The sequence below is a fragment of the Anabrus simplex genome, chromosome 3 (assembly GCF_040414725.1).
Source record: "Anabrus simplex isolate iqAnaSimp1 chromosome 3, ASM4041472v1, whole genome shotgun sequence".
In the NCBI taxonomy this organism is placed as follows: domain Eukaryota; kingdom Metazoa; phylum Arthropoda; class Insecta; order Orthoptera; family Tettigoniidae; genus Anabrus; species Anabrus simplex.
Window position 1 is genome coordinate 399,396,836 of NC_090267.1, and position 26,150 is coordinate 399,422,985.

The following is a 26,150-nucleotide window of genomic DNA, read 5'->3' on the forward strand; positions in this document are numbered from 1 at the left end:
AAGCAATCACGTCATGACATCCAATCTCACAGGTAGGACTGTGTTTTAATGAAGTGTTTTTCCTATTCTTTCTTATTGTTTAATTTTTTAAAAGTTGACTATCTATGCGGAGCCTCCGTGGCTCAGACGGCAGCGCGTCGGCTTCTCACCACTGGATACCGTGGTTCAAATCCCGGTCACTCCATGTGAGATTTGTGCTGGTCAAAGTGGAGGCGGGACAGGTTTTTCTCCGGGTATTCCGGTTTTCCCTGTCATCTTTCATTTCAGCAACACTCTCCATTATCATTTCATAGCATTTATCATCCATTAATAAATCACTTTGGGAGTGGCGACCCCATTGTAATAATAGCCTATATATGGTTCATTCAGTACATCCCTGACCCGATCAAAGACTGGAAAACAGGTTGTAGGTTTTCCAGGACTATCTATGCATGGTTTCGAATATGAACTTACTTCTGCTGCTGTTATAATATGTGTTAAGCTTTAAACTCGATACCTGCGGAAGTGAGTCAGTATATCGTATGTTAACATACGGTAGTTCCATCACGGAATTTCTGCTGTAAGGATTTAATATGACAAAGATTTTATATCTCTTAAATATTTATGTTTACATATTTGAAAACGCGCAACCTTCCTCAAAAACTAAATAGAGGAACTTGGAAATGTTAATAAGTTTCAAGCGTTGGTCAGTGTGCCGTCACGTTACATTTACGCCTTATTCGTAATGGAAATAATGAAAAATTACTATGCTGTACTCTTTTTCAATCTTATAACAGCAGTAATATTTATGTCTGGTGTGCAATTAGTTCTGAGAAACTGTAATGTTTGCTGATATTATGAGATTCCTACTGATTTGCGCGCTCTGTGCTCGGCTGCTTTGCTCCTAATGTGACGTCATTTCGTTAACCAATAGCAGCTCGGCTCGCGTTGGGCCCAACCTTTAGTAGTGTTTAGGAACCTTGCTTTTAAGTGTTTTCTGGGGTTACGTATTTGTTCTATTAATTTTATTGCAAGCTTCTTTCTCATTGATCTTATATTCTTGTATGTCTGCCAATGTTTATGTTCTGTTCGGAGACCAAGGGCAGTGTAGATCCCGTAATGTTTTCTGCTCAGTTTGATTGGTTCGTGTGTATTTGTACATGTGTGGAGACCTATTTTGTGTATGCATGGGAATTCTATATTTTGGTCGATTCCGACACCCTTTGGTGTTTTCTTGCTCGTCCACTCTGTACTAGTCATATCCACTCTTCGTGTGTGGTATGGATGTGTACTGATACACCCTTTGATGTTTTCTTGCTCGTCCACTCTGTACTAGTCATATCCACTCTTCGTGTGTGGTATGGATGTGTACTGATACACCCTTTGGTGTTTTCTTGCTCGTCCACTCTGTACTAGTCATATCCACTCTTCGTGTGTGGTATGGATGTGTACTGATACACCCTTTGATGTTTTCTTGCTTGTCCACTCTTCGTGTGTGGTATGGATGTGTACTGATACACCCTTTGGTGTTTTCTTGCTTGTCCACTCTGTACTATTCATGTCCACTCTTGGTATGGATGTGTACTGATAACGAGGGTTTTGACTGCGTGATACGTTGTTGCTGGTGTGGTGCACTTTTGCCCTACTGGCCTGATTCTGTGCTTGTTTCACCAGACCGGATTCACGAGCAAATTGGGTTTTGATTATACTTGTTGTGAACTATTACGACATGCTCTACCGGCTTATCCCTCCGACCTGCGTTTCTGTGTGTTCGTGTGATATCTGGATCTACATTGCTTTCTGGGTGTCCAATTTTCAGTACCTTTTGTTATGTTTCTGGCTTCCCCAGTCATTATCTCGATTTATTTTTTCTCTGACATCTTTTAACTTCATTTGTGTATTTTGAAGGTAACCATGGAACTTTCACATTTTTTTGTTTCCTCCATGTTTGTATTCTCTGCATACTTCCTTGCCTCGCCCACCTACCCTCACCTTACTTCTTATTTGATAACATGTTTTCTTTGTGCCTGAATGATAATAGATTTTCTCTTTGGGAATTGTTGTCGCAAAAAAAAAAAAAAAGAAGGGAGTTAATGTGGTAAAAATAAGGAAGACACTTTGATTCGAGGTCACTTCATTGGCCCAAAATTTAAAAGGGGAATACTCTTATACCCTGTTGTAATAGCCTTTTTTCTACACGGGAGAGACGACTTCCTAATTCAGTGGTATTCATATTTCATTCTGATAATATTTGTTTTAAAGAGAGAGAGAGCCTAACGTGGCTCAACCATACATATTCTGATGTACTTATATGTTATAAGTAATTGTAAGGGTAAAGCAATTTTTATTATGTATTTCCTTTTCATTTGAATGAACTCCCTTTTATTTAAGAATATACCTGTCTTAATATACGTGTATCGATTTTAGTGTTGCTTCTTATACTAGGTCTATTCGCATAGGAAGCCAAGTTCAGCTACTGACTGTTTCCTGTCAGTTTTGATAACGATCTACTTCTATCGACCCTCTGCGTCACTTTGATACTTCTATTTAAGTGGGGGCGGGGGATTGAGTTCACCAAGGAATGTCATCATCAGGGCTGCCGATAATGGGGTTCGAATCCACTATCTCCCGGTTGCTCCCAGATGCAAGCTCACAGCTGCGAGTCCCTAACCACACGGCCAACTCGCCCGGCCGTACCGAGTGTAACAGCCTGCCTGAATATTGGCGGAAGTAGCCGGGGAGTTAGATAACTTTCTTCCTTAGCATGCCTTTCCTCTGATTCAAATATTTTCTTATACTAATGGTACGTAACACACTGGTTCTTCATAGCATTCGAGCTACTCAATTCCTACTCTGAGGCACTGATTGGAATGAGCAGTGTGCATATTTGACGGAATAATGGCAGAGTAGTGTTCACGGCTGTCTGCGGCCTGGTCACTCCAGCTCTGAAACTTTGGACTGTTAGATCGGCACCGTAGTACTGTTCGTTAGAAGTGTTAAAATGTGCTGTTTTTCATTTGATCGAGTTTTTTTATATAACATTGCTTTTAATCGCTACATTCCTACTGACGTTTTTGTAATGACCTATGTTGACTGCAGTTAGGAAAACCACAAAGACAGTCTTTGTGACAATCCCGTAGCGAAAGACGGATACATCAGCGAGTACCATATAACTCCGGCTATATAACCGCCTGGATTCGGTTAGGAATTGAATCCACAAGGTTGTGCATGTATGTTCGCATCCAGGTTAAGCCACTCGCTGCGGATTTGATCGCGCAATTCCAACAAATTGCAGGGATGCTCTTGTAGGCGTTTAACCGACTGTTCCATGTCCCACAGATGTACAATGAGATTCAAATCAGGTGATTTTGTAGACCAGGGCCTCTCAGGGTGCATGCGCATGGTGCATGCACTGTGCACGGTGCAAGAGACGACTTGGCTTGGTTGACCAGAGTGCAGACCCCCCACTCCTCGATTTGGAGCAATAGCGCTTACTCTCTCTTTCCTCGCGCCTGTCTCGCTCGCTCCGCCTGTCTCCCTCTGCCCCACTTGCGCCGCAGCGCTCCAAATCCAAGCTGACTCGAGCCGAGCATAGGCGAGTTGAGCCGAGCTTAGCCGAGTAGCCCAGAGACGAAGCGTTGATCCGAGCCATGCCGAGCGGCAGCGATGCACAGTGCACGGAGCTCTTGCGCCTCTATCTGCACGCGTGAGATTTTGGGCGTTTGAGAGGCCCTGTTGTAGACCAATCGATATGTAATAGGGTGCAGGAGTGTTCGTAAAACCAGTCACATTTGCGTCCATCCCGATGAACTTTGCTGTTGTCATCTTGAAAAATTGGGGTGTCAATGGCATAGTCATCATGCAAATGTTGACTGAAAGGCAACACCTCATCATCCAGAATGTTTAAATAAACATGCTGGTTTATATTAGCGGTCACCTCAGTGAGCGCGCCCAATCCATGATATGAAAAACATCCCCAAAGCATCACAGATCCACCTCCGGCTTGAACCTGACCTTGTACACATGAAATGCCTCATTTGGCCTTCGGTGTACTCGATGACGTGACTAATTGGAATACAGGCAAGGACGTGATTCGTCAGACCACATTACGTTCCGACAGTTAGCTACTGTCCATGTTCGATGATTTCTAGTCCATTGAAGACGCGCAACTTTATGAGTCTGTGTGAGCAATGGCCTCTTGCGAGGTGACCGACTCCAAATGTTCATTGCATGCAGTTCCCGCCCCAATGTTCTCTCGCCAACAGTTTGGAATGGACCTTCTTTCACTGAATGTAGCAATCCCTGTCGGGTTTGGAAGCGATTTTGATTCACAAGCCGTGTAACGCGTATCCGATCCCTTTCAGTCAGGATATTTTTCCGACCACAATTCTGAAGTCGTGTTTCGTAGCCACGTGTAGTACACCACCGCTTGTAGACATGCTGAACAGTCCGCTGCGAAACACCAACAAATCCAGCAACTTCACGCACCGTATGGTCATGGGCACGGTCAAACACGATTGCTTCTCTGTCACATCCTTACATGTAGCCATGTTGACGTACACTGTCCGTTTGAAACATCAATGTCTCACAGATAGCTACTGTTTTATGCTCCTGCAGAGGAAGCGGTTGAGCATGGGACTCGTCCGCTGCGCCATCTGTACAGTCTTAACGATCCATCTGTGCGTGAGCACCAGGGCGACTGATTGTTTGTCCGGTGAGCTTATCTATTTCCTTTCGTATGAGATAACTTGGATTTATATGCTTTTTATGTCTGTCTAGTGAACTACTGACAAATCAATGTCAGATTTTTTAAATTTGAAATAATTTTCTCTTTGGACAAGTACGTTCACATTTTTAAAAAGCTGTACATTCACAAGTACCGGAATTATTCCAAGGAGGTAGTCGTAGCCTGCCAGTAATCACTTAAATATTCGTATGGAAGCACTTTCAAATGTCAAGTGATTATGTGAAGAACCACATACTTGAGTATAGGAAATGTAATTCAAACATCTGTGTTTCGCAATTCAGTGGTTGTATTATAGAACTACAGGCTGATTTAAAGAATGGATCAAACAAAACCTCTAACAAAGATTGAGATTAAAGTTATATTTATTTAAGATATACTCAGTTCACAGTAAAGAAAAAAAGTGATTTTCTGAAAACCTTTAAGATAAAACACAGAAATATCTTCAACGAACAATTCTGGTACTACGCTATGTACTAAGACACAAAGTGATGATAAAGTGTTCCACATAAACACCATATGTTTCTTAAATTATAAACGCAAACGCTTCTGCACAAATATGTCTTCATTGTGTTGTACTTATTCTGAAAGTCATGCCTTATCGAAGTTCATCTGCAGCTGCATGAAAGACGCTCCTTCAGTCTCTTCATTATCTTCGGTTTCGGGTTTCTTGCTAACAGGCTTGGTATCCACGCTGCAGCGGACGGCAAACTTTAACTCCGATTTCAGTGCCTCCAGTGGTGAAATCTGAAAACCAAAATTAAACACATTTCGGTTCAGGAAAGTTATAAGAAATTAATTGAAAGTTTGCTTCTGAATATCAGCACTGATGCGTTAGTAATTATAGGATATTTCGGTTTTATTGAACAATTATATTCTCTGTGGAAGTGATTTTAAGCAATCTATTATCTTACCTAAAGTCGTATCTGATTGAGCATTGTTAGATGAGACTGGGTCGTGTTTTCACTAGACTTTAATTGTTGTTGCTCGCATAACAACTGATTTCAACCAATTTTTACGAGTGAATTATGAGATTCGTGGAGAGTGATTTAAATTTCGAGAATGATGAAGCATAAATGCTTGAGGATGTAAATGATATTGAACATTTCTAACCCTGTATACAGATTCGAATTTATTATAAAACTTAAAAAGAAATACTTGAGATGCTGTTATTATAAAACAAAGTTATACACAGCGTAATATTCTTATGAGTTCACATTTTACCCGGTTAAAATTTAGCTCCAAATATAGATTTCGCCGTGTCTCCTCTGTTTAACATGTTAAAGTACAGTACCGTATACAACACTATGTAAACGATATTGCGAAACAGGAAAAAATAAACGTGGCAATGATATTTCAAGACTCCCTCATACCATAAGGTTTAAAATAATGCTGTAAAGTGGAAATTGACAGGCAATATACATCATGGGAGTAATTTATGGACAAGTTTTAATAACGCCATTTTTCTGCCATACTTGCTGTATCTCAAGGTGAAGAGAGAAGACCTGTAACACAGTATATCTAAAGGTGCCTGGTAAATGGTAGTGCAAGTCGAAGGGACATTGCACTTCTCTGAGAAGGAAACATAACATACAAACAATTCTAATAGGTGTAGTTTTGGAGATATAGGCGTTGGAATTGTGGTGAGAGTGAGGAGTTGGCAACGTGGCACGGGCGTGGTTTGCACGTGCTCAGTCAAGCAGTGGCTTCGCTTGCCTCGCTTGTCCGTTGCGTATAGAAGAGGAAGCGAGCACATAACACACTACACGCGCGGGTTTGTTTTTCCAGGGCTGTTCGCAACACATGTAGGTACTGTGTGATGTTTTTTTTTTTTTGCTAGGGGCTTTACATCGCACCGACACAGATAGGTCTTATGGCGACGATGGGATAGGAAAGGCCTAGGAGTTGGAAGGAAGCGGCCGTGGCCTTAATTAAGGTACAGCCCCAGCATTTGCCTGGTGTGAAAATGGGAAACCACGGAAAACCATCTTCAGGGCTGCCGATAGTGGGATTCGAACCTACTATCTCCCGAATGCAAACTCACAGCCGCGCGCCTCTACGCGCACGGCCTACTCGCCCGGTCTGTGTGATGTTGCCAGGTTCATTATTTAGTCTCAAGTTGAACTCAATATAGGTCAGCCTACGAAAATCATGTTAGAATCCTTTCGTACCTGAATTTGACTTGTTCTGTTATTTAACGGACTCCTTGTATAGCTAACCAAAAGATAAATGTGCAGAGTCCGTCTTTCAGATTTCATCAGATCGACATAAAAAAGGTATAATCATCATAAGTGTTAATGAGAAGAAAGGTATGTGTACGGTGTTGAATATAATGCAACGTTTTCCTTACGGTTATTTCAAGACTTGTTATTCTCTTCCTTATGAAAAAATTAAGTACAATCCAGGATAGTACATTTACACAGAGAAAAATTTGAGCCAGTTCAATTCGTCAGCATGTCTGAACACATTCGTGACAGAACATTGCTCCATAAAAGGCATGTCATGAAAACATACCAGAATACATCAGACATAACCCATCCTGGGATGTTGTGATATAGAGTCAGTAGTATGGGCAAGGCTCTCTGGCAGCGTCATATGCAGTAGGCCTACAATCCCATTTATGTGATTATCTCAATGAAGATCTTTCCTTATACACTGACTGACAGAGCAAATGCAACACCAAGAAGGAGTGGTTCGAAAGGGATGAAAGTTGGGGAAAAAACAGAGACGGCACGGACGAATAATTGATGTTTATTTCAAACCGATATGCAGGTTACACAATGCGCACGGCATCGACTCAGTAGGATGTAAGACCACCGCGAGCGGCGATGCACGCAGAAACACATCGAGGTACAGAGTCAATAAGAGTGCGGATGGTGTCCTGAGGGATGGTTCTCCATTCTCTGTCAACCATTTGCCACAGTTGGTCGTCCGTACGAGGCTGGGGCAGAGTTTGCAAACGGCGTCCAATGAGATCCCACACGTGTTCGATTGGTGAGAGATCCGGAGAGTACGCTGGCCACGGACGCATCTGTACACCTCGTAGAGCCTGTTGGGAGATGCGAGCAGTGTGTGGGCGGGCATTATCCTGCTGAAACAGAGCATTGGGCAGCCCCTGAAGGTACGGGAGTGCCACCGGCCGCAGCACATGCTGCACGTAGCGGTGGGCATTTAACGTGCCTTGAATACGCACTAGAGGTGACGTGGAATCATACGCAATAGCGCCCCAAACCATGATGCCGCGTTGTCTAGCGGTAGGGCGCTCCACAGTTACTGCCGGATTTGACCTTTCTCCACGCCGACGCCACACTCGTCTGCGGTGACTATCACTGACAGAACAGAAGCGTGACTCATCGGAGAACACGACGTTCCGCCATTCCCTCATCCAAGTCGCTCTAGCCCGGCACCATGCCAGGCGTGCACGTCTATGCTGTGGAGTCAATGGTAGTCTTCTGAGCGGACGCCGGGAGTGCAGGCCTCCTTCAACCAATCGACGGGAAATTGTTCTGGTCGATATTGGAACAGCCAGGGTGTCTTGCACATGCTGAAGAATGGCACAATAGTCTAGCCCCTGCGATCTAACTATGGCTCCACCACGCCGAATACTTCCGAACAAACCCGAGAGTTATCGAATGCACTTGCCAGGGGGTGGAGGTAAATGACCCGCCTCCCTTTGGAATTCCAGCTGGCGTTTAGTGTGTTCTGTGTTGCCTGGCGCCTTTCTTAACTGGTTTGTAGTGGTAGAAGAAATTATCTTTAACAGGTGATATATGTGTCGTAAGTTATACGGTCGGTTTGTAGCGGTAGAAGAAATTATCTTTAACTGGTGATGTACGTGTCTTAAGTTATACGGTTCGTACTATCATTTTTAAAATGCCAAAATTATATATCTGTTCGGAATGTGGAAACAGCTACGATTATAACAAAAATCTTAGGAAACACGTGTCAAAAGTACATCCAGACAAATTAGGTGATATAGCTCCCCTTAAAAACAGCAAGAAAACATATGCTTATAAGTGTGAAAGTTGCGACAAACAGTTCAATAACCAGTACGTTTTTAAACAGCATGAACGGCAATTTCACGGGGCTGTTTATCTTAATGAGAAGAGGTTACAGTGTGCATTGTGCAGTTTTACAACCGCTGTGAAGAAAAGTTTTCATGAACACTTAGAATCAGAACATTGTATTTCCGTTAAGCTGGAACGTAACGAGTTTCGTACATTGCAAGATTTTCTACAGTGGAAGGAAGAAACTGAAAAGAAATCCTTGGCTAAATATGTTAAAAAGCGTGGTTCGCACCGTGGCGCTGACAATGTTGCTAGACATTACTATACGTGCCATCGTTCGGGACATTACTATTCTGAAAGTACAGGGATTAGACATATTAAAACTCAAGGAAGCAACAAAATAAATGGAAACTGCCCTTCAGGTATGCAGGTACTTGAGTTTGAGGATGGAACCTGTAGAGTTGATTATATACCAACACACGTAGGGCATGAAAATGATGTAGCTCACCTGAGTCTAACAGAAATGGAAAAAAGAAGCTTGGCTACAGACATCGCCAACAAAATTTCGTTTGATGCCATACTAGACAAGGTCCGCGACTCACTTTCGGACTCTAAACTAGATCGGATTCACCTCTTAACAAAGAAAGACTTGTACAACATTGAACACTGCTTCAACTTATCTTCCTCGTCCGTGAGACACAGTGATGACGGTACTAGCGTTGAAGCTTGGGTAAATGAAGTAAATTCTAGTGATAATCCATGTGTTCTGTATTATAAACCCCAAGACACAGTGAATGACAAACACCCAGGATTAATGGCAAGTGATTTTGTATTAATTATCATGAACAGTGCCCTGCGAGAAATCTTGAAGAAGTATGGAAGCGACTGTATTTGTGTCAATGGGACTCATGGAATGAATGGTTACGGTTTCGAACTGTCCACACTTCTTGTTCTAGACGATATGAGACAGGGGTTCCCGTGTGGTTTTCTCATATCTAATAGAAGTGATCAATATGTCCTTTCTATATTTTTTGAGTATGTAAGAGAAGAGGTTGGAAAATTAACTCCTAAAGTTTTTATGTCTGATATGGCAGAATCTTTCTTCACGGCCTGGATTTCAACAATGGAGCAACCAGAAATGCGACTCTTCTGTTCCCGGCCTGTAGACAGGGCTTGGGGGAAGAACATTTCAAAAGCGAAAGGAAAGGAGAAGCAGGCTGAGGTATATAAACTTATTAGGACCTTAATGCAGGAAAGAGATATCACAGCATTTGAAATCATGGTTCCAGCTGTAATGAAACAACTTAATGAGGATCCTGACACAATTGAATTTGCCATATATTTTCGGGAAAATTATCTGAAAAATGTAAAGTCATGGGCTTATTGTTACAGAATAAACAGTGGCCTGAACACTAATATGCACATCGAAAGAATGCATAGGACACTAAAATATATATATTTACATGGTAAAAATGTCAAGCGACTAGATAAAGCAATTCATGCTTTGATGACCTTCGTAAGAGATAAGTTGTTTGATCGGTTGGTGGTACTTACAAAAGGAAAAGTAACGAGTAAACTTAAAGATCTTAGAAGCAGACACAAAGCAGGTTTGCAGGTAAATTCAGGTCTGATAATTAAAGAAGCAAATGGCTGGATAATTCCTTCATCTTCCGATGTCAAGGAGCCCTATATCGTGCAGGAAAATATTTGTAACTGCAATTGCAAATTAGTTTGCGAGGAATGCAGTGCCTGCATTCATCAATACACTTGCACCTGTGTTGATTCCAGCATAAAATGGAATATGTGCAAGCATATCCATAGCATTTGCTTGCTTATAAGGAGCCAGAATGAAGTGTTCAGTTCGCTGCATAATGATAATGGCGACAGAAACAGTGATGATGACTTATTCATTCATACAGATGAACACTGTGCCACTGAGAAGGACAATATTATAGAAGAGCTCGCGAAGAAGGGAAATAAGCAATCTACTCTAACTTTGGAGACTGAAAAAGAGAAACTAACAGAAGAGTTCACTCAGTTAATTAGAGGAATATGATCAGAAAGTGAAATCACAGTTCTTAAACGCCATATGACATCACTAAAAGCGACCATAGCTGCTGTTCGTTGTAATGAAAGCTGCGAACCCTTGAGGAGAGACAAATCGGTACCTCTGTCAAGCAAAAGATGCATAGTGCCACAGAGGAGATTGTTTTCCACTAAAAGGAAAAAAGAAAAGAAGTGCTCAGCTATGAGGAAACCTGACGGCACAGAGGCACAGAATATCGCTGTTTCCTTACTTCAGGGAAACTGACTGTCGCCAGTCTCGTGTATATAGTGTAATAACTTGTAGTGTGTAGCGTGGATTGTTGTAAGATAAGTGTTTTATTTTCGAGTTAAGGTCTACTGTAATTAGCAGCATTATAATTACAAAACTGTTACGTGTACAGACTATCGAAAGAAACTTTTGTGACCGAACCAAGGACACCGATGTGAAAAATTAGAAGCCCAGGAAGCAGCATCGTCAAATTCACCAGGTATGTTTGTATGGTCATTTTAAAATTTATTGCCTGTGTTTGAGCCTGCTTTTTGTCATATTTGTCATTTTAAAATTTCATGCCTGTGTTTGTGCCTGCTTTTTTAATATTTGTTTTTTTAAAATGTCTTGTCTGTGTTTGAGCCTGCTTTTTGTGATATTTGTCATTTTAAAATTTCTTGTCTGTGTTTGAGCCTGCTTTTTGTGATATTTGTTATTTTGTGGTATTTGTCACAGTAGCTTGTTGACGAGTGAGAACTTAAACAATTTGAACTGACCGCCGTAACATGAGGAGTAGCCGGCGGGAGTAGCCGGCGTTAGTGCCACACTTACATCTCGATAACTCTCGGGTTTGTTCGGAAGTATTCGGCATGTTGGAGCCACAGTTAGATCGCAGGGGCTAGACTCTTGTAAGAATGGCGGTTGACGTGGCGTGCGGGGCTGCCACCGCTTGGCGGCGGATGCGCCGATCCTCGCGTCCTGACGTCACTCGGGCTGCGCCTGGACCCCTCGCACGTGCCACATGTCCCTGCGCCAACCATCTTCGCCACAGGCGCTGCACCGTGGACACATCCCTATGGGTATCGGCTGCGATTTGACGAAGCGACCAACCTGCCCTTCTCAGCCCGATCACCATACCCCTCGTAAAGTCGTCTGTCTGCTGGAAATGCCTCCGTTGACGGCGGTCTGGCATTCTTAGCTATACACGTGTCCTGTGGCACACGACAACACGTTCTACAATGACTGTCGGTGAGAAATCACGGTACGAAGTGGGCCATTCGCCAACGCCGTGTCCCATTTATCGTTCGCTACGTGCGCAGCACAGCGGCGCATTTCACATCATGAGCATACCTCAGTGACGTCAGTCTACCCTGCAATTGGCATAAAGTTCTGACCACTCCTTCTTGGTGTTGCATTTGCTCTGTCAGTCAGTGTATTATCACTGTAAAGCTCTTGATATTGAGATGATATCAGATGAATTCCATTTTAAATCTGATTAGCTCCTATTCTAATAAGAATTGTTTATTAATTAATCCTAAAAAGACACAAGTTATTATAATAGGGCAAAAAAAGGCAGTTAAATATCCCTAATAAGAAATTATTGCCTTCACTTTTGCTTTGTGGTGTAGCTATACCATTTCAGAAGTCGGTAAAAAATCTTGGAATTATCATAAGTAACACACTAGATTGGAGTGAGCACATAACAAGCATCTGTAGGAAAATTCACTCGTCACTTCACCCTCTCAAAACTCGTCAATAACTTCTTCCACTAAGCTTGAAAATTAAACTTATCCAGACCCTCATATTTCCCATACTTAATTATTGTGATATTGTAATGATAGATGCCACCATGGAACTGACACTAAAATTACAGAGGGCAATGAACTCATGCATTAGGTTTATATTTTCAATTAAATTTTCAACTCATATCTCCCCCTATTATGAACTTCTCTCCTGGTTAAAAATCGATAAACTACGACATCTTCACGTTGCTACTCTCGTATTTCGTCTGCTGAATGAATCTAAACCCCAGTATTTATCCTCAAAGTTTAATTTACTCTCCTCCTCTCATGAACACAACACACGATCGACTACTACACTCTCAATTCCTGTGCATCGCTCATCTTCATTTAACCGCTCCTTTCAAGTGTCTGGTGCAAGGCTATGGAATTCCCTTCCAGTTAGTGTTAGGAATTGCACTTCCTTAGCTTCTTTCAAGCGGTCTTGCTGGGATTACCTATTAAATGTATAACCAGCTTGTATGAATGGAAGAATGAATGAGGTTAGGATTCATATTTTGTTAAATTATTTCATTATTCTGTTTTATAAAGTATATTAGATATGTGGTTAAGTGTAAGAGAGGGCCGTGAGCCTTAACTTCGCCACAAATGAAGGCATGAAATAAATAAATAAATAAATAAACTACAAAAAAGAGAAATCCCACTTAATAACAGACAACTGTACTGTAAAATGAATGTAAAAGGTACACATAAATAACTATTTAGAGGAAAGGTGAGGCAAGTCCTGAATAGGAACTTGGTTTTTTAACAATAATTACAATAACTAAAAAAAATACTACAGAATATTACCCTAAATAATCTAAGAGGTACCGAACTGCAAATGAATGCAAAATACAAGCTTAAATATATATATTATAATATATATATAATATATTATATTTTGCTCTACGTTGCGCCGACAGTGGGGTTCGAACCCACTATCTCACAAGTACAAGCTGATAACTACGTGGCCCAAGCTACTTACTCGGTATATATTTAGAGAAAAACCAAGGCAACTGATAAATAGGAACTTCAATTTTTAATAATATAATAACAAATACAACAAAATGAACCCCACATAGTTGGCCTATAAGAATACTATAAATGAATGCAAAATGCAAACTTAAATAACTGTACTGTATGTCCAACCATTGTCCCGTTTCTCCGCGGGGTCGGGTTTTTTCTTTCTTTCTTTTTTTTTTTTTTTTTTTTTTTTACAATTTTGCTTTACATCGCACCTATAGAGGAAGGTCTTACAGCGACGATGGGATAGGAAAGGGCTAAGAGTGGGAAGGAAGCGGCCGTCGCCTTAATTAAGGTACAACCGAAGCATTTACCTGATGTGAAAACGGGAAACCACGCAAAACCATCTTCAGAGCTGCCACTATCTTCCGGATGTTGCAAGCTCACAGCTGCGCACCCCTAACTGCACGGCTAACTGTATTGATGCAGTACTAAATGAATTAAGACTGTCGGGGCAAGTGCGTACGTAACTTTGAGGTACAAAATATCTCATCACTGACATATATATAATCGAATTTTAGGGTAATATCAGCAAATAATAATAATAATAATAATAATAATAATAATAATAATAATAATAATAATAATAATATATCGAGCGAGTTGGCTACGTGGTTGAGGGCACGCACTCGGCAGATTGAGAGTTCGAACCCCACTGTCGGCATTTCTGAAAATGGTTTTTAGTGCTTTCCCATTTCCACACCAGACAAAATAAAGCCACGGTCACTTCTTTCCAGTCCTAACCCCGCCCTATTCCCTTGTATTATTATTATTATTATTATTATTATTATTATTATTATTATTATTATTATTATTATGTTCTAATCTTTCTTCAGCTGATATAGGTCTTGAAAGACGCCGGGGTGGCGGTGTTTCGTCCTAAAAAGAGGTCCTTTTCTTCTTTAATTTACTGACATGAGTCTCTTAAATTGGATTCCGCAACACTGAGTAAAAAGAGGGAGAGAGATACAAAACCCATAGAACACTTATGCACTTGTCCCCCTTTTACCTTGCCTGCTTACATTAAAGAGTATGAACACAAAATTGGTTTACTTAATAAATACTTACTTATCTCGACTGCTGGCACTGCTGTTTTTGAAGTAATTGTTGGATGAATCCTTTCCACGTGCTGTTTTTAAATTTGATGTGGAAGACTGTAAGAGCATTTCTTCCCGCACATAGAACTTTTCGCGAACTCGCTATCTATTACGGAAAAATATTACCTCATAGAGCTCGTCTTTGCCCTCTTCATAATATTGAAGATATAAATGAACGGTAACAACTCAATACTGGTCAGTAAAATACGCGTTAAGAGTAAAATACTGGTTAATAGAGGCGGTTACTGCTAGCGAGTACTGCCGCGCGTTGCCGCTCTTAACCGAGTTCACCCGAATCTTGTCGAGTTGCAGTTATTTCAGTTACTGGATATCTCCTGTAACCGTTACGAGTGCGTACCTGTTAAAAATACTAGTTACGTTATTTACGAGCCATCGCTAGATAGAATAGAAATCTCCTACTCACTTATGGTCCAGACAAACCAACGTATTACTTCTACAACCCTAATGTGAGACCTGACACATTGGACATTGCCATTTCACACAGGATCAGACACCATACCCAACTAGACACCATTAGACACCCTCGATTCAGATCACTTTCCAGTACTCATGAATCTTTCCTTTTCCCCCATCACCACCCCCCTACACATCAGAATCTTCAATCGTAAAATGAATTGGTTAAACTTCAGAGAGTACATAACCAGTCGTATAAATGACAGTCCCAGTGTGAAAGGTCCTGAAGATATAGATGCCCTAGTGACCGAAATAACTAACATCATTATTTCGGCCACTGAATCATCCGCCGTGGAACCGGCAGTGGTATATTCCAGAAAGGACACACTGTCCAAAGAAATTCTGGACCAAATTAAAATAAAACATAAGACCAGGAAACTCTGGCAAATTACTCGAAACCCCCAAATCAAAGCCAATAGGCAAATGAGAAATCTCCTTATTCTCATTAAACACCACAGGATAAATGCCTGGAAATTCAGACCTGCTGAGTTGAACGTGGCTGACAATTGTCTTCAGAGGATGGCTAGGAAATTCACTAGAAAACGGGCTGGCATACCCTCTGTACATGGACTTCGAGAATTGGCATATACCGACCTGGATAAAGCAAAAGCACTCGCATATACATTAGAAAACACCTGCATCCCCAGTCATGATCCTTCTGACGATGACTACGTCGATCAATTTGAGGATGAGGCCGAAGAACTAGGTGACACTAATCTTTCCCCTAACTTCAAATTCATCTCGCCTCGAGAATATTATTTGGCCATTTTCAACCTTAAAAACAGAAAAACCCCACGTCTGAATAATATTTCTGCATCCTTTCTGAAAAACCTCCCAAGAAAAGGCTCTCACATGCATCACTAAGCTCTTCAACGCCATATTACGATATGGCCACTTCCCCACTTCCTGGAAAACGGCCAAGGTCATCATGATCCCAAAACCCCTCTCAGATGCCACATTCCCACAAAATTACAGGCCAATCTCTCTTCTATCCATTCTTTCTAAATTATTCCAATCCCTTCTACTAACCAGATTAAACACTATCATTGAAGACAACAATTTAATCAACGAAGAGCAGTTTGGCTTCCGAAGTAAGCACTCAACGGTCCACCGACTCATGAGGCTTACTGAGGAAATCACCAAAAACTTCAATGATAGAAGACATACGGGAGTCTGTTTCCTAGATATATCGCGTGCGTTCGACAAGGTATGGCATGAAGGTCTTAAATTTAAACTCAACACTTCAGGTATCCCTCCTTACATGATTAAGCTATTCAAAAGCTACCTTTCAGATAGGAAATTTCAGGTTCAAGTTAACAAAACCCTGTCGATCCCCACCCTATCTTGGCGGGTGTTCCCCAGGATGGAGTTCTCTCCCCGATTCTTCTTAACTTGTGCATGGCCGACATACCTAAGCCGACGCACGCGAAGGTCTATATGAATGCTGATGATAGGGCAATTTCCTCTGTCTCTTGGCAAAGACCTAGAGTACAAAATAACATCCAAGATGCCCTGTCCACTCTCGAACCAGTATACGGACTCTGGTGTAGCGTAGTTGACTTGCAGTCTGTGCAGTGAAATGTTCCCCGTCAAACATGCCTCGATGACAGAGAAGAGCACGTTATCAACAACTGTCGCCGTTTAAGAGGGCTCGAATAATTGGGAAGTGTGAGGCTAGATTATCGCTAAGGACTGTCGCTGCAAGTGTTGACCGACAGGTATCTACGGTACAACGTGTATGGCAGCAGTGGTCAAATGAAGGTACGCACACTCGTAGACCTGGCACAGGCCCAGCGCGACAGACAACTGTGAGAGAGGATCGCCGCATCATTCGGATGGTCCGGATGGAACCCCATGCAACAGCAGCGCAAATTCGAGCAGCTGTGGCACCCCACGTTACACAACAAACAGTTGGTAATCGCCTGCGTGCAGCTGGCTTACGAGCCCGTGTCCCTGCAGAAGGTGTTCCATTGACCCCACAACAGCGACGTGTAAGGCTGGCTGGTGTCGAGAAAGATCGACGTGGGTCGACGAATGGCATAGGGTCGTCTTTAGTGATGAATCGCGCTTCTGTCTTGCCTGCAGTGATCGCCGGAATCGTGTGCGCCAACGTACCGGGGAGAGGGGCCCCCCAGATCTTATTGTCGAGAGGCACACAGGGCCAACGCCAAGCATTATGGTCTGGCGAGCTATTGGCTTTAATGTGAAATCACAATTAGTGCTTGTTGAGGGCACTATGACTGCTCGACAGTACGTTGATAGGGTACTCAATCCAGTGGTTGACCCTATGATGGCGAACATTGCTAATGGGATGTTTCAGCAGGACAGTGCCCGGGTTCACACTGCACGCATCTCCAGAGAAGCTCTCCACGACATCACAACCGAACACTCGTCCTGCATGTTCAATTGCTGCAATGTAGCACCACTCCTTTTAGGTGTTGCAATTTCCATTTTCTTCAGTGTATAATTTATATAGTCTACGTAAAGCGAACGCTATACAGATGAAATCGAATGAATCAGAATTTCGTTTACTTCTTTTGTCTTCTTCTCTGTGGTCCAACAGAGTAGACTATGTGCGCTGTGATCAGACTAGTACCATCAGCTGATTCCAATGCTCCATAGTCTGTCTATCCAGTTACAATCTATACCAAAAAGTCTACGTCGCCTTCTTCCTCACGTCATTACCGTGTGCCGGAACTCCGTAGTACGTACGTATATACTGTAGAGTAGGTACAAATAGCGCTGTGTTTTAAACGAATATTTATGCCAATAAAACTGTGTGCTAAATGAGCGACCATTTTGTTGGACGTAGATTTTGATAGTTGGGGCTATCTTGTGATATGACATGGGAATTTTGTGTGCTGGGTCAGGTGTATATACGCTGTTAATATTTTTTCTGTGAATGGAGTGAAATGATTCATTACCTGTACCACCTGCAATTCGCAAGAGGCTATTAAGAGGGGAACAACAAAATAATCTGTACTCGCTTTCTCGTCTTCCGAGTCCAAGATTATATTGATGATTTTATGCTTTTCCGTGTAGTGGAGATATTTACATATAACTTCCCCACCATTATCTATCTGTCTGTCTATCTATCTATCTATCTATCTATCTATCTATCTATCTATCTATCTATCTATCTATCTATCTATCTATCTATCCATCTATCTATATAGTATATACATAAAATCCCTAATTCTGTCCGTCATTCACAGCGATATTGAGAAAATGAGAAGGTATCAAGAGCTCAAATTGTTACCAGTTATACGAGGGTCGAGTCATAAGTCAATGGCAACTTTTTTTTTCTCGCGAACAGGAGACAACACGGAAAATCTAAGATATACATTTGGAAATATAGGGCATGTACTTATGTATAGTGCCTGAAGACAAATTCTGACATCAGGAGATTCTCGTAGGAAAGTGACAGAACACAGGCCATTGGTAAACATTGTTTTATTATGGTATACACAGCAAATACACAAGACTACGTACCAAGGACAAGTCTCCACTAGTTACAGACCTTCGAAATAATCACCCAAGGTTTCCACTGTGCGTTGCCAGCAGTGGGGCAGGCGCTGAATACCATTCGCTGCATGTTTGAACGTCTCCACCCACCTCGCCACTGTTCTATAGGGCATGGCATGCACACCTAATGCTTCACGCAGCTCTGCGTGGCATTGGCGTGCATTTCTGCCGCGGAGAACTGGTATTTTATTATACGATCGTTGCTCCTGCTTGTTGACTTCCATTTTGTGACGCTCTCTCACACACTGAACTTGGGGGCATGATTAGACCCACACTGTTGTTTACATACACCATCTAGTGGCATCATACGCAAGTACATACCGTACGTTTCCAAACGCATATCAGATTTTCCGTATTGTCTCTTGTTCGGGAGAAACAAAAATAGTTGGCATGACTTATGACTCGACCTACGTATATTGTTAAGTCTTCTTTACAGAAAAATAAAATAAATACAGTTAACCTCTTACGAAATTTTTATCCAAAAAAAAAAAGAAGAAAAATCCGTTTTTATCAGAGAAGTCGTCGCATATTCGCCGTGATGATAACCATATACTGCACCCGTCCACCTCCCGAGTCCCAGACTAGCATTTATCTCAGGGGTGTCGGTTCATTATTTAAATCATCAAATATAAATATAACGGCATAATAGAACACGGGGATGAACGGAGCAACTTAAAATAAAGAGGGGGAAGGCTCGATTGTAACTTGAATTTAAGGACTCCATGATAGGACTAGGAAGTGACTGTTACTTTAAAAAGGGCATTATCTAACTACAATAAAAAGATTATGAGAGTGGTTTCCTTTGAAATAATTTGCCAGAAGGAGCGGTTTATTACGCCATTTGACGTATAAAACTTTGATACACGTGGCAACAATATTTGAATTTACACACATGTTACATATATAAATCACTTGCCATACCGCAAGTGGTATCAATATCTTGCTGTGTTGCTTCTGAAATAAAATGACATTTTGGAGGTATAATTTACGGATCGATTCCATTTGAATCGAACCGTTACTCAAGGATATAGCTTCCTTCTATCGGGAGCCCGAGCATAACCCATGTTACGGTCGGCTTCCCGATTTAACTAAGATGATGTACTCCGGCTATATACATTTTTCCGAGACCGGTACTCGGACTGGGTAATGTTTCTCGTGAAGTGCGAAAACTGGATTCCACGGACAGTCCCTATCTTACGATATCCAGCTGATGCCATACCAATGAATTAGCATATACATATTATTTACATGTGATCTGAATTGTCACCAGTTAGCCTCAGTAGACTACTGCCACAGATGAGATAACGAGGAGCGGTGGGAAATACCGTGGCCATGGCCCCCCTCGCATCGCGAGCGAAGTAAACAAACACGCAAGTATGACTGTCACATCGTCCCATACGAAACCGTACAAAAACGAGGCAACCAAATGATTCTAATATTATCATTCTCATTATTCAACAGACGAATAGAGGGATGTTGTTACCAAATAATTTAATCCACGCTCGTCACAATCTTCATGAAATTATCATCCTCGAAATTATTATTATTATTATTATTATTATTATTATTATTATTATTATTATTATTATTATTATTATTATTATTATTATTATTCAACGGTTCCTGGCACTGTCACGTTTGATTAATATCATCATTATTATGCGGGATGCAAACACAAATGGTTATTACTGTTATTATTATTATATCCCTCTCGTGATTATTATTATTATTAATGAATAGGTGACTCAAGATATTATTATTATTCACGTCACTTAAAAAGGTTATTATCATTAATGAACCGGTCACTTACGCCAAAACATATATGTTAAGATATCGGTGCAATTACAAACATTTCACTGATCAACCAACGACATCATTACAGTTATTATTATGACAATTATTATTAATCTGACCGCGATGCTTTAACATCGTCCTTACATTGTTATTATTATCGGTTGCATATTCTCAATTAGATTCCCGTTTAACATCGTTATCAACGCTCAATTAATTAAGGCGGTCCAATCCTTTATCTGCAATATTTATTATTATTATTATCACGGCATCATGATTGTCCTCACTCGTTATTACAATGAATACAATATACGACCATTTCTGTGGAATCTGAACTCTCATTATCCTTAGATCCGTTGTATCTCAACGAATAACTGTGCAGTCTATTTATTTCGTACATGCTGTCACGGGTTCGAATTCTACCCGCTGCGTAACTCAGTATTTCTCTGTGACACTGCCCGTACATTTTACACTCATATCAATATCCTACGTGTCTCTCGTACGGAATTTATTTTTCTCTCTATCTCAATATTCCTCGATTCATTTATTTATTCCTCACAGAATTATCAACTGACTTATTTATTCATTTCGGACATCGTACGACCTTTTATTATCTGGCTGCAAATTCTTTCACATTTTCTATCTCATTTGGATCTATGCCTTAGTTCATTCTCCACAAATAATCGTAACATCTTGAAATTATATTTACCAAAATTTGACAATCATGGTCTCGTAATATTAGCACTACATGTTCCGGCTAATGAATCGCAACTTCAAAACGCGACATTTATACGTAAAAAAATATTGGACCGTAATTTAAACCACACGTTCATTAACATGTACGGATTATTAACACCGATCTACATTTCAATATTATTAATCGATCAAATTAAATTATCACGCACTTTAATTCCAAATTAAAACGACCTCCCGTCATTAAATGATTCCCAATAAACTCAACACTTGATCACATAAATTATTATTATCTCCAAATCATATTTAAAAAAAATATCTTCTTTAAAAAAAATAGTTATATTATTTATTTATTATTATTATTAATATTTAAAAAAAATAATTATTTCGCCTGTAATACGGTAGTCCACTCTTATTATGTTTAACGCATAACCCCTTTTACAAATTCGATTTATTCTGGCACTAAACACTCCAGATATGATTTACTTGGAAATATTATATTAATCGCATCTCACAAATTTAACAACTTCACTTTGAAAATATGACCATATAAATTTCAACAAAACACTCTTGGTATGGCGAAGCTGGATTTTCCTTCCATGTCATTAAATGGCTCGTTAAAATTGACAAAACATAAAAGCACATATCGGGTCTTATTTAACTAGCATAATCAAAATCAAATGTAAAGAAAATTATCGACTACAAAGAAAATATGAATGCATGCATGACTTAACGTACTACACTATATATACAAATTTACATCTCCAACAAACTGAATACATAAAAGACCCTATTATTTACATTATTATGATTTACTACTGTCCGTGCTACAAATTTAGGATGGGGTCGTTAAGCGACCCATCTTGTTACGGAAGGTAACCAAGTATAATCAAATTATTCCCATTTTTCCCATCACGATAACATATCCCAAATATATTTTACAGTTTAGTACTCATCTTAGTTATCGGTATTCCATTGCAGCTTTGCAGACGAGAGGCTTCATCCAGCCCCTCTCTGCGTTTTACTCCTCCATCCTTGATGGCGTAGTTTCACAAAAGATTTCCTGGCACATTATCATTTTACACTCATATCTTGACTGCCACAAACCTTCACCATTTACAACGTTAACACAACAAATTTCTATCCTAGACCCAAGAATTTAATATATTTACACTATTTAATCTTCGTCCACCTACCGCACAATGGACCTGGACACGTACGACGAGGTGTCAACTATTTCGCCCGTCGCGATACGCCCGATTTATACGGCATTCTTGACGTGTTCATTACATCGGTTCGGTATAGCTAAGTACAGGCTACTACTTCCTTAAAGTACTGTTCGTCACACAGTCTATTATGTACGTACTTATGGTGATATATTTTATACTACTCTCTTGCAGGGTAATTACTTTACGTCACTGATTATTCATAAATAAAAAACACTATCCTACGTTAACTATTTCCAGATTTAACATGTTGCTTGAGCGCGATCACACTTTACAAACACTGGCGGATGCTCGCGCCATTAAATGACTGTACGTCCGTAGAATTCTAAGTTACCGGCGACCAACAGTTCAACTCCCGATATTCAATTCACGTGTGCTGGCGACCGTCAATTCAGCTCCAACGATTCAAGACAAGTGGCTGGCGACCGTCAATTCAGCTCCAACGATTCAAGACAAGTGGCTGGCGACCGTCAATTCAGCTCCGTATATATGGATGAAGCCTTTTTCCCGCGGATTTGTTGACGTCATGCCCCTTAGGGAGGGGGTGGATTTTTAATATCGGTACTTGCACTCCGACTTTGAAGTTAAAATTTACATCAAATTAATCCACTCCGCTAGCATATCTGCTGGATAAAATATGAACTCCAGGTGATCACAGATTTAGGAGATATGGATGGATTTAGCTCCTCACATTTCGCGCCTTCGTAAGCGTCTCTGACAACGTGGTCTTCTTTCAGCCAATGAGATTCAAGCTGTCCGGTTTCCAAGAAATCCAGCCTTCAATTTATTTAATTTGCCAATAAGTATTGATTATTTTTCCATGCGTGACATCTAATAAATTCATTACATCCATCCGCGTACTCAGATTAATTTATTACTGATTACTTTTGTAGTTACGAAAATATCTCATCCATCATTCCTTAAGATGGTATCACTGAGTCTCCCATCAAATTTTTACTATTGGCCGGCAAGCGGTCACGTGATTTAAATCTCCACCTGCTCGAACTTAGGCTAGCGAACGTACACTCAGCCGCTGTAATTTTCCATGAGGTCATGGAATTTCCGTCCTACCAAAAATATCCCAAGGTCTTACTCATGTGGTGGGTTTTCTTTGTATGACTCTCCCCCTTCCTCTTTCTGACCAAGACTTATTTGTGGACTCTGTATTTCCTTGTACGCCAACTAATGATATTCCCTGCTGTGAAGTAGCTAAAAGTTGTCGTGTTGAGCTAATCCGTCAGGCTCCAGTCTGTCGTCCTTCCTTCGCTCTGATTTCGACATTACCTAAACGAAACATTTTCAAATACACTCCTCTGTATTTCAATAAATGTCTCATATTATTTTACCGATCAAATCATGATTGATTATGGGGCTAAGTCACTCGGGTTCAATACACAGCTATATCTACCGGCATGATGTCGATCTGCGTACACATGGCTTCTGTTGTCTTCCACAGATAATTATGAGAGACTTAGACCCGGTTTTATCAACGTGGGTTAAATGTACTCTAACTGTGGGTTTGTTAACTCAGGGTTAATATGTTAACTCATTCTTACAAGTCACGCGTTCCACCAAGCTATTTCGGCAGAGGGTTAACTAACACCGTATTAAACCTCGTCGGAAACACCAATCAAGGAGGCAGTGTCTGAAAGTCAGAGGTTATGAACACACTTCCTGTGTGGTTCTTTTGTTTATTTCTTGTGCGGTATTCGTTTTCTTCCTTTGGGAAGAAATTCATAGAGTCCAACCCACACCCTCAAGAAGAAGAAGTTTTCTTCCTCAGTTCCGCGGTAGATATTATTCTTTCGTGATCGTGACAGAACTGATTACAGTGATCGAAAAATGGAGGAGGTTCAGAAGAGAAATAAGGGCATGAATTTTTCTGCTTTAAGAAAAGCATGACTTATTGAACTAGCCACCAAGTACCAAAGCATTATATTTATTTATTAAAAGAATTGCGCACAATGTGAATCAGTGTTTAGCATAAGTACACAATTATTTCTTTTTGAAAAACTGCAAGTGACATCCGTGACAACTTTCACCTCACAGTTCGCATACATATGAGTCACAAGGCTTATGGAATCTCTTGTTAGTGCAGACTACATGATGGAAACCATGGCAAGCATACCGGGTCATTACATGTCTTAACTCGTAGTTACACTGTGTCCACGCCTTATCCGTCGTGGCATCAGTGGCATAAAACTGGCACCAAATGTCAGTTCGTTTTTGTTCTTGCTTTCTTAATGCATTTTGGAGGGCAATCGTTGATGGTAGTTTCATAGTATTTCTGATTTCTTGAATTAGATAGTCGGTTACGTGAACGATGTTGATCCACGAAATATCACTGTGATGTTTGTCACAAACGAAAGGTAATCATTGATTTACTCAAATAAAGTCTCAAATCCCAGGTTGATTAAGAAATACCGTCGGTACTAGCAAGAAATATGTATTGGTATTTACTGGCTGTAAATAGGAGTCCATGGTGTTGCATTCCGCTGCTTGCGCCGTCTTTTGTTTCTTTCTTGAGATCCAGGGCTGGTACCGATGAATGTCTGCGATTTTTGTTATCTTTGCCCATATGTCTTGCATTTCGCTGCTTGCGCCGTCTTTTGTTTCTTTCTTGAGATCCAGGGCTGGTACCGATGAATGTCTGCGATTTTTGTTATCTTTGCCCATATGTCTTGCATTCCGCTGCTTGCGCCGTCGTTGGTTATTTTTTTTCCTGAGGTGCAGGGCTGGCACCTACGAGCTCTCTTTCTAGCGAATGGGAGTGCGGGTATTTTGTTGAAAAATAGCATGATCCCTGGACCAATAAATCGTTTAATGCATCAGTTAATGCACATGAAGTGACAGCCCATCAAATTACATCGAATGAGAAAAATCAATAAAACGACACCAAAGATTTTCAGTGAGCAAAGACATCACACACGATAGTGTTGGACAAACAAAACACTTAAGGAAGCACTGCAACATAGCAGAAATAGTTGTTGTAAGGCAGTAAAGTATGTATTCTCTAAAATAAAATATTTCGTATTATTTCTTAATCAACCTGGGATTTCAGACTTTATTTGAGTAAAAGCAATTACTATCTTCCATTTGTGACAAATATTACAGTGATATTTCATGGATCACCATCATTCACGTAACCTAGATAGTCTTCTTTCGTTAGGACATATACAAGTTTCGATCGAGTGAATTGTGAAATACCAAGTGTTCTCTTAAGAAATGAGGCCTTCACTTTTTCTAGAGTTTCCAGATCACGTACTTTTAATGGTCCCATCAATTTCTATTCCATATGTCAAAATTGGAATTATTTTCGCACCAAAGCATTACAGAATGCAAGAAGACTGACGGTGTAAAATTAAAACAAAAGGTGGACACATGGGAAAAAAATAACAGGTGAATTTAATAGCATTGCCCACGTTACAGGCCATCTTGCAACTATATAACGAATTTTGAGGTTTGAATCACTGATTACTTGACAGTTGAGAGAAAAATAACCCTAACCGTCTCCGACCATTATATAGAACGACCCTGGCATAAAACCTTAATTACAAGTTGTCCATTTCATGACCGTATCGATGAGTATAATCAAGTTAGTATAAATAACCACCTAATCGATAATTTATTATTGCCTCAGGTAAAACTGAATATAAATTAACACTTACAGGACATGTTTCGACCACTTAGTGGTCCTCTTCAGCTGTATAAAGAAAGAATTGAGAAGAAAAAACATTAGGACAATAAGCACAAATTATTATTATTATTATTATTATTA

The 26,150-nt window shown here is 40.5% G+C and overlaps 1 protein-coding gene across 1 annotated transcript in view; it reads right to left on the reverse strand.

The window, feature by feature from the left end:
• Positions 1-5,070: 5,070 nt before the first annotated feature.
• The window catches only part of LOC136867374 (glutamate receptor ionotropic, kainate 2), a 207,890-nt gene continuing 186,810 nt past the window's right edge, over positions 5,071-26,150 (reverse strand). Inside the window, exon 17 of the mRNA XM_067144550.2 lies at positions 5,071-5,470. Within this exon, the coding sequence (XP_067000651.2) occupies positions 5,315-5,470 (156 nt within the window). The 3' untranslated portion in view covers positions 5,071-5,314. The remainder of the gene's footprint in view (positions 5,471-26,150) is intronic.